Here is a 12496-nt window from a genome sequence, read left to right on the forward strand (position 1 = left end):
TTATTTCACTCAGCATAATGTTCTCCATGTGTGTCCATATTGTCACAATAACAGGATTTCCTTATTTCCTATGGCTGAATAATATTCTACTGTATGTATATACCACATTTTCTTTATCCATTCATCTACTGATAGATATTTAGGTGTCTCCATATCTTGGCTATTGTGAATAATACTGCAATGAACACGGGAGTACAGATACTTCTGCGAGATCCTGATTTCTATTCTTTTGGATATATGCCCAGAAATGGGATAGTTGGATGATATGGCAGTTCTATTTTAATTTATTGAGGAATCTTCATACTGTTTTCCACAGCGGCTATCCATTTTACATTCCCACCCACAGTATACAAGGGTTCCAATTTCTCCACATCTTCAGAAACAATTGTTATATTTTGTTTTATTGAATAATAGCCATCCCAATAGGTGTGAGGTGGTATCTCATTGTGACTTTAAATGACCTTGTCTCTATCATAAAGAAATTGTTCTCTAGATAGATCCCTCCTAGCTGTGTTCTCAAGCTTGCTGGGGCACAAATACCCCAAGCTCCTTTCCTGGAGATTCTAACTCATCGGGTATGGGGTAAGGCCTTCAGATCGGTATGTTTCACAAGTGTCCCAGGTGATTCTTATGAGCCTACAAATTCTGGAAACACTGCCTCTCCCTCCGAGAAGAAGACCTAGTCCCTGCCCCTGCAGTGGGACACCGGCAGTTCTGGCTGGGTAAACTCAGTCCAGTAGGGACGGTGTTCACAACTGAAGCTGTAGGAATTGGCTCTCCTTTCCAGACAGCTTTATTAATTTCACTATTAAATGTTTTAAGCCTAATTGTTAGAATAAAAAGTTGACTTTCTATTTTAATTTGCAAATATAAGCATACTTATCACTTATTTTGGGTAAACCTACAAGTGCCTGATTTACTACTTTTCATCTGGACCACTGTATAATCACTGGCCAGCACTTCCATCTGGTAGCAGCACCCCTAATCCCAGGTTTTGTTTAAAATATGATAACCTTTTCTGATCCTCTTAATAATCTAAGCCAAACACTGAAAATCATTATTCCATAGCCACCAGCAGCAAGGAAAACGGCCAAAATAAACATGTCATTTGTACCATCCACCGCCATCCACTCAATCCAGATGTTTAAATGGGTTTGTACAGAAATGTACTCTAAGTATATGCTTTTCCTTTAAGAAATCATGTTTCCCAAAAAGGATCACAGAGATATTGTGTTAAGCCAAAATTCACATACATGTCATCCTCACAGACCTCTGAGAAATGAAAATATGGGTCTGTTATTTGGGAATTTATTATACTGCAATTTGAAAAGTAAACCTATTAGCCATGGTTTAGTTAAGACTATAGATTGAGTAGCCCAAGGCAATAATGGCCATTAGCATCACCCATGTGCTACTCAGTTAAGTGGCCTATTATGTATTCTCAACAAATAGTCTGTGAATAATACAAAGACAGTAATGCCACACCACGCTCACTTACTCCCAACCTTAGAAATACTTATAGCAAAGGGATGCTCTTAAGAAAAGGAAAACATCCCTTATGCAATATCAGGACATCTCTACTCATGAAATTACAAATCACTTCTGAGTGCCATGGTTCTGAATTCTGTTTTTAAAATCTGACCTTGAGCGAATTTGCCAATTGCTAACTTCTATTGGACTGTACAGAGCTTTTCACTTCTCTTGATCAATTTCACACATTTGCTTACATCTCTTGACAAAAAGAGTTAAAATTATTTGATGAAAACGTTCTTGCAAGCCAGCCATTTTTCAAAAACGGATTCTAGGAAGGTTTCTCTATTAGTTCCATAGAAGTGATACTTCAATTTATGACTGTAAAGGAAATAACTGAGATAGGGAAGGAAAAAACTTGTATGAGTAAGAGAGAAATTAGAAAGGCATCATTCATTTAACAAAGATGGAAACTCACATCAAATGTTCCTTGACCAAGCAGCTATTTCCTTAGAACCTTTGTTTTAAAGAAGGACTCTGAAATATCACTGCTTCCTCCAAAGTCCATGAAAAGGGTACTGAATTGAAGATAAGGGTGCATGGCTCTGGGTCCAAGTGGGTTCTCACGCTGATTCGCTTTAGGTACAACTTTGGAAAATCATTTCACTTCTCTGCTTCCGTTCCATCTTCAGTCAAATGGGAGAATAAAAACATATGTCCTACCTCACATAGTAGCTATGAGGAATAACTGTGCAATTTTTCTTGAACATAGTAGACAAGTTCTAATAAACCCCAAGTTCTCCACAGTGACAGCACTATTAATAAATAACCTTTATTCTTCCATATGAGCCAAGTCTTTACCCCAAAACTCTACTAACTACAAGTCCTCAATTCCTAGATTCAAATAGCGCATTGCAGTATCCTATTTTGTACAGGGCAGGGAATTACATTCCAAGGGAGATGAGAAATGATCGAACATAGTTTAACATCCTCATAGCGGGGTGCCCTGAGAGAGGCTGGTTTCCCATGAGCTCTGTTGTGCACCAGGACTCTGGTCACTGGGCAGACAAATGATAGAATATCTATTTTTCTAATAAAGCCAAATAAGGACCAATGGTAGCCCACTTTTTCCATGGTGAAGACCACAGATGTGGAAATACAACACTCTGAATTAGTCACATTAGTAGCCACAGAAGCATAGAACCAAATGGCAGAGAGAAATGCTCTGAGAGCTTACCTACCCTCATCTCATTCTTGATTTCTTCCTCATTTCTTCTTGGCAAAATCAAATAGTACCACAAAAAGAATACCGCTTAATCATAAACATGTATGACTCTGCTGGACTCAGTCACACTATTTAAGACTGCAAGCATACATTAAGACTAAGAGTCAATTTAATGTATTATTTCTAGTGCATTTTTCCTCGCCAAGAATAAGAATAAAACAGAAGGTGAGAAATAATAAAACTAGGAGACTGAAGCACATAATGCAAAATACGTACAAATCTACATATAATCCTAATATGCTGAGAGAACTTCTTAATGAAAATTATTTCATTCTGAGTTGCTGCTAGTTTGATGCAAATGCAGTATGTACCATGGCCCACAAGCCCATGGTTTCATGTAGGTAGAGTATAATGATGAGAAGTTATTCTTTGTTAAGATTTATATCTCAAAGTCAAGCATGCCTTGGTGGCAACAATCATTATTCTCAATGCAGGTAATTCAAACCAAGGAAAAGACACTGTGGAAAAATACAAAATATTTACTCTGCCTAATGTAGCAACTCCTACTGAAAAACATATATGCTGCATATTTATGAGTTGTAGCCCACAGTTGTGGAAAATTCACTACAGAATAAAACCAAATACTGCATGATACATTTAGTATACAGCATGCCGTTTCTGCTCAGTACAAGAAAAATCTACTACGCAGCACCCAGCAGACACTAGGACTAACGGCCTGATAGCAGCAATGTGGCAGGTTGTTCTTTTTTTTTTTCTCCTCCAAAATAAAAATTAGAATAGTAGCATCGTTGAATATCCCAATTAAAACCCAGTCCAATTCAAAATTCATCTTCAGAGCTGTCGGCTAAGAGCATTACTCGATCTTGCATGCTGTTGAATTCTCTCTGCTAGAGAAAGAAAACAGAAAAGCATTAAACGCTTCCTGCTGCAGAGCAAAGCTGAGAAACAGGCCCCCTTTAAAAGACACGCTAACAAATGCAGCCGAGGCAGGAGCTACAGCAGCTCATCCAGACCACTGGGCACGTCAATACCGCTCGAGCATCATTAAACTCCGTGTGCTTTATTAAGTAAATTAGATAAGCAAAGAATGTTCTGAAACTGATTAGGTTTTGCTATTGTTGGTTCCATACCTTTCTTTTATGCCTTTTGAAACCATTTCTCCTTCGGCGATTCATAACCTTAATGCTGTAGAGGGCTCCCAAGATGAACAAGGCTCCAGCTATCCCAACCCCTACAGGCACCAGCATCCCAGACATGTAACCAGCCTGCAGAGAAAAGGAAACACACATTAGGATGCTAAACAGAGCACTGCCCTGGGTTTCTCATTTCTGCTGGATGGCAGGAGGCTTTTAGACACTTTGAATTATCCCGTCTGCTTTGTTATAAGATAAAACTAAACCTAAAATACAGTAACTTTTTAGGGAGAAGGCAACAGAGAGAGAGGTAGGCCTATTTTGGGGATATTTCAAATACATAGAAGCATAGAAATAAATCAACCAGACCTAGTGGCACTTCCAGCCACTAGCTTATGCACATTTGTCAACATCAGGTTCTGATGACAGAAATATAATTTGTATTAAAGATGGATGAAGTAAGCCTCTGAGAATGCCAGGACTACTAAAATGCTATAAATTGGAAATATCAGCCAGAGTCAGGCTTAAAGGAGGTCAAAGTGTCCTCTGAAATACTGTATTTGCTGGGGGGTAAAAAGAGGGCCTTGACAGTAGTGGTCCTCTCTTCTCCCTCTCTCTGTCTGTCTTAGCTGCATTACAGTAAGAGAAGAAAGATGAAAATGCTTGCGAGTAAAAGGGGAGGGCTTCTGAAAACAAGGAAGAAAAGGGCCTGCAAAGGCAAGGGGAGGAATGTTAGATGTTGGAGCAAAGGCAGAAAAGACAAGGACAAGGAGAGAGTGTGCACACAAAATGGATGGAGTGATTTCTGTGAATGGAATCTCCTTCCCAATAGACAAGACAAAGTTGGAGGGTGGGAGGGAATTCTGAATGTCCCATCCCCAAAGAAAGGAAGTGACAGAGAAGGACACAAAGATGACAACCAACAACACAATACCTCCAAAAGGTCCTGGAAGTGTCAAATTCATCTATGTCTCCAGTGTCTCCAAGGTGTCACTATGGATACTTTGGTCCTCAGAGAGCAGGATGATCCCTGGACTTGAGTAAGTACCTCAGGACCTACCCAAGCTTAGGGCAAGGCCATTGTACTCAGAGTGATCCCTACACCTTGGTCAATAAGACTCCTATGGGCTAACAGGGTATGTACTAACCTACAGCCCTTTCATGGGGGAACACAGGTAATGGTTTACCTCCCAAGAAACCCCTCCTAGAAGCCTACCCATATAAAATACATAAACAATTAAAATTGTTCATAAGTCTATTCATTTATATGACTGTCTTTTAAATTTCTAATACAGCACAAACTGTTTTTAGTATTTTTCAAAGTGAGCCAAAAACAGAGCAGGACAGAGGATAAAAGTTTTCCTGAAAGTGCTGAAGTATGTAGGCTGTGATGTTTTCCCGACATTTCTAGCAGGACATCCAAGGAATACATCAGACCTGGTGAAACGGCAGCACCTTCCTCTTGTATTCAGCCAGCTCCCTCACTGTTTCTGCCTCCCAGAGTCTTAACTTAGGGCAAAATACGGAAATTTTTCCATTAATTTGAGAACAATACCACTGTTCCTCAGCATACTAAGTATTTTTCCCCAAGAAACAAAGCCTAGTCATTTTTCAATAAATTAATATGCTTTGTAGAAGCCCAAACTTTTTCTAAAGTTCTTCCAAATCTACTTAAGGCTTATAAAAACTCTGTAATTTTCCATGTGGGAAAATACTGAACAACAGCAAAGCATTGGTGCTCACACAAGAACTGTGAATTATTTTTAATTACCATTCCCAGTTTATGGAAACACATACATGCTGAAATATGATAACCTTTAAGCCCAGATGATTAGGCTTTTCATGCACAGTAACATTTGAACTTTTGGAAGGTCAATGTGATCAGCCTCTGTGGAGGTCTCCCCATACTCTGTAACTTAATCCCATGCCAACAACATTGGTATTCTCAAATATGTCACCATTTCCGCATTTCTCATTGACACACTTAAGCCTTTTACTTATGGAGCTTTATTTTTTCAAATTGACATATATATTTGTAAATTGACATACAAAACTGTACGTACTCATCATGTACAACATGATGTTTTAAAGTATACTTTCATTGTGGAATGGTTAAATTTGGCTAGAGCTCTCAATTATGTAGATTTCACAAAAATTCAGTTACATCTCTCTTTTTTGTCTCCTCGATTTTTTTTTCTTTTTTGGGGGCATCTGCCTTGCTTTGAAATTACAAGTAAATTACAAGATGGGAGCAAAGCAACATACCATCTTAAGATGTAATTTAACTATTCTTCTTTCTAAACTGACTAAGGGAAAATAAGCTCTTCTGTTAGAATTGCTCATGGCTTGATTTCTTCAGCAATGAAAAGAAATAAGACAACATGCACACAGTTTTAAGTTATAAATTCTGCCTAATACTTTTTCTCTGTTCCAAATTATTGCATATACACGTGCCCCGAGGACACCCTGAGAAAGACACAATTGCACCAATGTATTATTCCAACTCAGAATGCATAACCTGAATCGAATCATGAGGAAACATCCAACAAACTGAAAGTATATTCTGTTTTTCAAAAAGACTATATTCTTTAACAATGTTCATGTCATAAAAGATAAACGATGGCTATAAAAATGTTACAAATTAAAGGAAATTACAGAAACATGACAACTAAATGTGTTACATAATCCTAGAGTGGATTCTTTAAGAGAGGAGAAAAAAATGCTCTTATAAAGGATATTTTGGGTTTGTTGAAAAAACTGAAATATGAATGCTAGATTCCATGAAAGTATTATATCGATATTGAATATACTCCAACTAATAACTGCACAAAGATCTGCTTAAAATATACCCTCATTCTTAGGAAATATACACTGAAGTATATAAGGGTAAACAGGCCACAACACATGCAACTCATCCTTAAATAGTTCAGGAAAAAAGAGGAGAACGTGGCAGCAAATGATAAAGCACATGGGGTAAAATGCGAACAACACGCGCATCCAGGTAAAGGTGTAGGAATGTTCTTTGTACCATTCTTACTCTTGTATCTCATCTGTAAATTTTAAATTATTTCCAAATAAAGTTTTAAATTTTAAAGTAAATTATAAGTCAAAATATTGCTAAATATACTTGTTTTTGTTAGGCTTTGAAGTTTTGTTTGTTTGAAGTCAATGAGAAAGGTATCCTTCCTTCTTAGGATGACATATTTGTTCAGAACCTCTGTCATCAAGAAAGCCATAGGAAACCAAATGATATGCTTTACTGCCTAAAATCTGCAGAACTGAGACAGCATCCTTACGATTTCTGTGCAATGGTTGTTCTCAAACTCCAGCATGCATCAGGATCACCTGCGAGACTTGCTAAAATGCAGACTGTTGGGCCCCATTCCCAGAGTTCCTGGGAGGTAGGTCTATGGTGGAGTCTGAGAATTTGCATATCCAACAAGCTCCAGGTGATGCTGATGCTGCTGGTCCAGACCATACATTGAGAATTGCTGCTATAAAGTATAGTCTAGGCCATTCATTTTCTGGATGGTTTCCTTAAGCTAGAAGAAATATATTGGTTTTATTGATGTAACAACAGGCCTGGTCTTTATTACACAATTAAAATTGTTACGCATCTTCAGTTTTGAAAAGCAATTTAGATGCTGAAAAGATACACTAATGAGTAGCCAAGTTAAAACTTGCCTAACAAGGATCACCGACTTGAACACTTAGCCAAGAGGACAATTAATGATGGAATTAATACAGGAACTGTCCTTCGATATCCATTCTTTTCTTCTTCTATAGTAAAAGAGCCTCCAATTTGGGAGTGGGCACAAAATAAAGATGACTTCTTGCCTACTGGGAAGCTGGGTACAACCATTGGTAAGTTTCACCAAGAAGATGATATGTCAGTGGCATAAGAAAATTTCAAGATATGTTCTATAAAAGGGGAGCAGAGCCCTTATTCTTCCCTTTAAGAATGACAGAGTGCTTTTATTCTCCCTTTTAAAAAGAAAGGGGTATCATCAGCCTCCCCTTTTTCCCCCTTCCTCTGGCTAGAATATGCACATAGCTAAGTCAGAAGTGCCATCCAGGATCATGAGGTGACCGTGGGGATGAAGGTCACAAATGGTGGAGTATCAAATAGAAGAAGCTTGGGCCCCTGTCACTGCGTCACTCCCCACTAACCTGTGACTATCTCAAACTTAAAAACAGGAGACAATAGGGGCCAGGCACAGTAGCTCATGCCTGTAATCCCAGCACTTTGGGAGGCTGAGGTGAGCAGGTCAGATAAGGCCAGGAGTTCAAAACCAACCTGGCCAACATGGTGAAACCTTGTCTCTACTAAAAATACAAAAATTAACTGGGCATAGTGGTACATGTCTGTAATCCCAGCTACTCAGGAGGCTGAGGCATGAGAATCACTTGAACCTGGGAGGTGGAAGTTGCAGTGAGCCAAGATCACTGCACTCCAGCCTAGGTGACAGAGCTAGACTCTGCCAAAAAAAAAAAAAAAAGAGAGAGAAAGAGATAACAAACTTCTATCTTGGCTAAGCTATTGTCATTGGGAGTGGGGGTGGATTTTCTGTCATTCACAGCTGATCTTAATCTTAATATAGAAAGACTAAACTACAATAACAAAAGGAACAATTCAGAACTTTTGAAAACACCACCCTTTCTACAATCCAGCTAACCAACAGAGACTCAGTACTGAAACAATTAAATGAAGCTAACCTGACAGAGTGTCTTGGCTTGCCTGAAGAGCCAGGTTAGGCATGTAGTTTAGTTTTCAGTTCTAAGGGATTCTGTGACTTTCATCAAAGAGACAACAGCTTCGTACTCAAATAGTTTCTGAAGATAATGACTAACAAGACTTTAATAGATGACGGAGGGATAGATGGATGAACGGATGGATGGACAAATAGAGAGTGAGGAAGATATATGTATATATGTGTGTAAGATCTATGTACACGTATCTTCTCAAACTTCAGCATGCACCAGGATCACCTGTAAGACTTGTTAAAGGAAGATATATGTACATATGTGTGTATATACATATAAAATATACATATCAAATTAGCATGTAATCGCTCAAGCATGGACGAAGGCAGGGAATATGGGGAAGATTTAAATGAGTCCCTCCAAGAGTCAAAGATGAAGAGATAGGCATACATGACAGTCACCACTGGAATCCAAAATTTGCTTCCTACAATTTTTTAATTAAAATATACTGAAAAAAAATACTACAGAAGAAAGTGATGAGAAAGCTTGAAAAACTTCAAAATAAGCCAGAAAACTAGGGGTCACACACAAAATTATTTCTCTTGATAAAAAGGAGCAAGAAAAAGGTACCAAGATTTTGAGACAAGGTAAGAATAAAGGGTTCATAGGAATAAAAATAGACAGCCTTTCTCTAAAGCTGCACAGATTATTTTAAGGGAATGGTAAAGCTATACATACATGCAGATAAGAAATTTAACAATACCAAATTTCAAAACAGGTTACCCGACAAAATTTATTTTCTTAAGACTTTTTTTTTGGGGGGGCGTCTCTTTGTTAAATAACTCAGGATACTTTCTATGGAAACAATGATATATGAATTCCTAGGTTAACGTAACAAATCCTGTTTAATTTTCATTGCATCATATTTTTCCCTGAAAAATAACAGGAAACACTACCTATGTAAATATATCCAGTTCTAAACTTTCGAAGTTTTCTTCCCCTCCAGTGTTTCTCAGTCCATCTGATCGCAGCCCACCTCTCCTCACAATTGGACCCATTACAAATACCAAAACAGCCTCCACTGACCTCAACAGGCTTAAAATTTTTCAATGTCACTTTTAATTTATATGAACATAAAATAGTCTCATTCTCAAACATTATCTGTGCTAAATTTTACTTAGAAACAGAAATAAGGAGAATTAATACAATTATATAAATTTATTTGCAATTGAATGTATTCTTTAATATTAAGCTGTAGTAAAATAATATTAATAATTCAAATATGAGGGAAATTGACTGCAGGTAATAAAAAAGATATGGAATGCCATCAATAGAAATATATTGAGACTGGTGAACTGAAGGTAACTCAGTATCTGACCACTGAAAAGATTTCCATTTAGCCGAAATCCCAATGAAATCTGAGCTGGGCTGTAATAATGGGATCCGACACAGGCTACAACAAGGAATTCAGGACTCCATCTATATCTTTATGAGTAATTCGGTTTAAAATTACCAAGTAACCAAAAGCAAAGACTTGGAGAGGGTTGAAAATCAAAAGAAAATAAACAATATCAACCTGGAAGTTAACGTTGTCAATCACTATGTAGATGGCAGAATTAATGCAAAAAAAGAAAATCTTTTTCTATAGTTGGCCATTCCAGACAGGTCAGCTCATCAATACCTAGTAAGTAGCAGCACTGTGATAAACTGCACACCTAGAGCGTCCCATATTGGAGAGAAAAAAAAAAAAAAAAGCCAGAAGGAATGGAATTACAATCCTGAAATTCCCCGAAAAGAAACTTCACCTTGATATGTCAATTATTCTGTTGAGCATATCAAACAAGGTAAATTCTTATATTTTTATATGAGTGAATGGTACTCCAAAGAATAAGGTGTCTCCTGTGTTCCAAAAGAAGGGATTTAAAGGGAAGGCCTTCTTTTTTGCAGGGTACTGCAAGTGGCCCTGAATCTTTAGATAGATTACCAGAATCAGAATAATAAACTAAAGCTCCACTACTCTGAAGATCTTTTGCTTAACAAAGCTATACGCCCCTAAAAATAAATCCAATGGAAGAAAATACTTTTCTTACCTTGTCTTTTAATTTTTCCATCCAGCTTCTCACTGGAAAAAAAAAAGATAATAAAATATAAATAACCATTTTTACTTATATTTCATGGTATTTAGTTAATTTGACAAATTGAAGAGTTTTTTTGTATTAAACACAGTAAAAGGATTAACAGTATAACATAATGACAATAATGGTCTTGTTTTTATTTCTACTTATTTAGAAATGCAACGGAGAGCACAAACATCCCTCATATCATTATTAGATAAATAGAGAATATTTTTGTTTGCTAAATGTTTTTTCTATTATTATTGAATGATTGGTGGGGAAGTGTGGGCAAAATGAAAATCATCTTTAAAATATCAAGTTCATTTATTCTCTGACACTTTTTCTTTGGCTTTATTCCTCATCTTTCTCAGTTTGTAAGCTCAGTGGGAATGCTGCACTTGAATCAATATCAGAGGGCAGAGATTAAGGTAGGAAGGGAAAATAAGCAAGCCCAGGCTGCCCAGAGCTGGCTCCAAAGAGAAGCAGTTGCAATCATATTTGAAGAAGCAAGGATTGGACAAAAGGCAAGAACAAGAAGTATTTCTGAAAGACATATAACTTGTGAACGGTACCATTCTATAGCAATACAACCACTATGAAAAATAAAAGCAATGACCAAGTAATATTTACAAAGCCAACTGAAAAAGGCTGATCAACTATGAAATTGTATGTAGACCATAGTTACAGCCATTTGGGAATACATAAATAAGCCAAGAGTAGAAGGAAGCATCAATTTCATTTTTGAAATAAGTGTTAGAATGGCCATGTTAAGGTTGGTTTGAGTTTGTTGGCGGTTTTTTTTGTTTGTTTGTTTTTTACCCTTAATTACCTTTCAAAGTCATAATAATGTTTCAACATTGAATGAAGATTTACTTGTAAAAGCATCAGAAAGGAGGAAGAAAAGACAAATATATTCTCATTTTACCTTTATTATCAAACAAAAGAAGTAAGTGTAAAAAGACTTTTAAGATTTCCTGGAATTTTCTCTGCTTTTGAGAAGCTTCAACAGATAGGAAGGAAGGAAGTAGAGTGGAAAACTTTTCTTACTAAGAGTCAGATAGTTAATATCTCAGGTTTTGCAGAGTGTATAGTCTCTGTCACAACTGTTCAATTCTGTTCTTGTATAACACAAAAGTGGCCGTAGACGACACATAAATAAATAGGTTCAGCTATGCTCCAATAACCTTTATTTATGGATATTAAAATTTGAATTTCGTGTAACCTTCAAATGTCATAAATACTTTTCTTTTCATTTTTTTCAACCCTATTAAAATGTAAAAAGCATTCTTTGCTCAGGGGCCACACAAAACCAGGCAGCAGGCTACATATGGGCCATGGACTATAATTTGCTGGCCCCTGGCATAGATATACTTTAACCAAGAAGTCAGTGCCTCCATTTACAATCTGACTCTAGCAATAACATATCTGAAAATACTGATGATGGCTGGCGTGCACACAGCTCCAGCCCTTACAAAGCATGACACATGCATTGCATCACTTGAACAGTAAACCAATGACAAACGTGAGAGGTCAGATTATGCTCAGGGAAAAGATGAGGAAACTGGGGCTCAAGAGAAGCTAAGAGACTTGTTCATGGTTAACCAGTGAGTAAAGAGTCATTGGGGCCAAGCACGGTGGCTCACACCTGTAATCCCAGCACTTTGGGAGGCCGAGGTAAGTGGAGTTTGAGACCAGCCCGACCAACATGGTGAAACCCCGTCTCTACTAAAAATACAAAAAATTTAGCAAGATGTGGTGGCAGTCACCTGTAATCCCAGCTACTCAGGAGGCTGAGGTAGGAGAATCATTTGAACCTGGAAGGCAGAGGT

At 37.4% G+C, this 12496-nt stretch overlaps 1 protein-coding gene across 1 annotated transcript in view; it reads right to left on the bottom strand.

Moving 5' to 3' along the window:
• Nucleotides 1-2277: 2277 nt before the first annotated feature.
• The window catches only part of ARMH4 (armadillo like helical domain containing 4), a 153535-nt gene continuing 143316 nt past the window's right edge, over nt 2278-12496 (bottom strand). Inside the window, exons 6-8 of the mRNA XM_028851567.2 lie at nt 10644-10675; nt 3847-3981; nt 2278-3603 (exon numbers count right to left, since the gene is read on the bottom strand). Coding sequence (XP_028707400.2) covers nt 3535-3603; nt 3847-3981; nt 10644-10675 — 236 coding nt within the window. The 3' untranslated portion in view covers nt 2278-3534. The remainder of the gene's footprint in view (nt 3604-3846; nt 3982-10643; nt 10676-12496) is intronic.

The sequence above is a fragment of the Macaca mulatta genome, chromosome 7 (genome assembly GCF_049350105.2).
Source record: "Macaca mulatta isolate MMU2019108-1 chromosome 7, T2T-MMU8v2.0, whole genome shotgun sequence".
NCBI lineage: Eukaryota > Metazoa > Chordata > Mammalia > Primates > Cercopithecidae > Macaca > Macaca mulatta.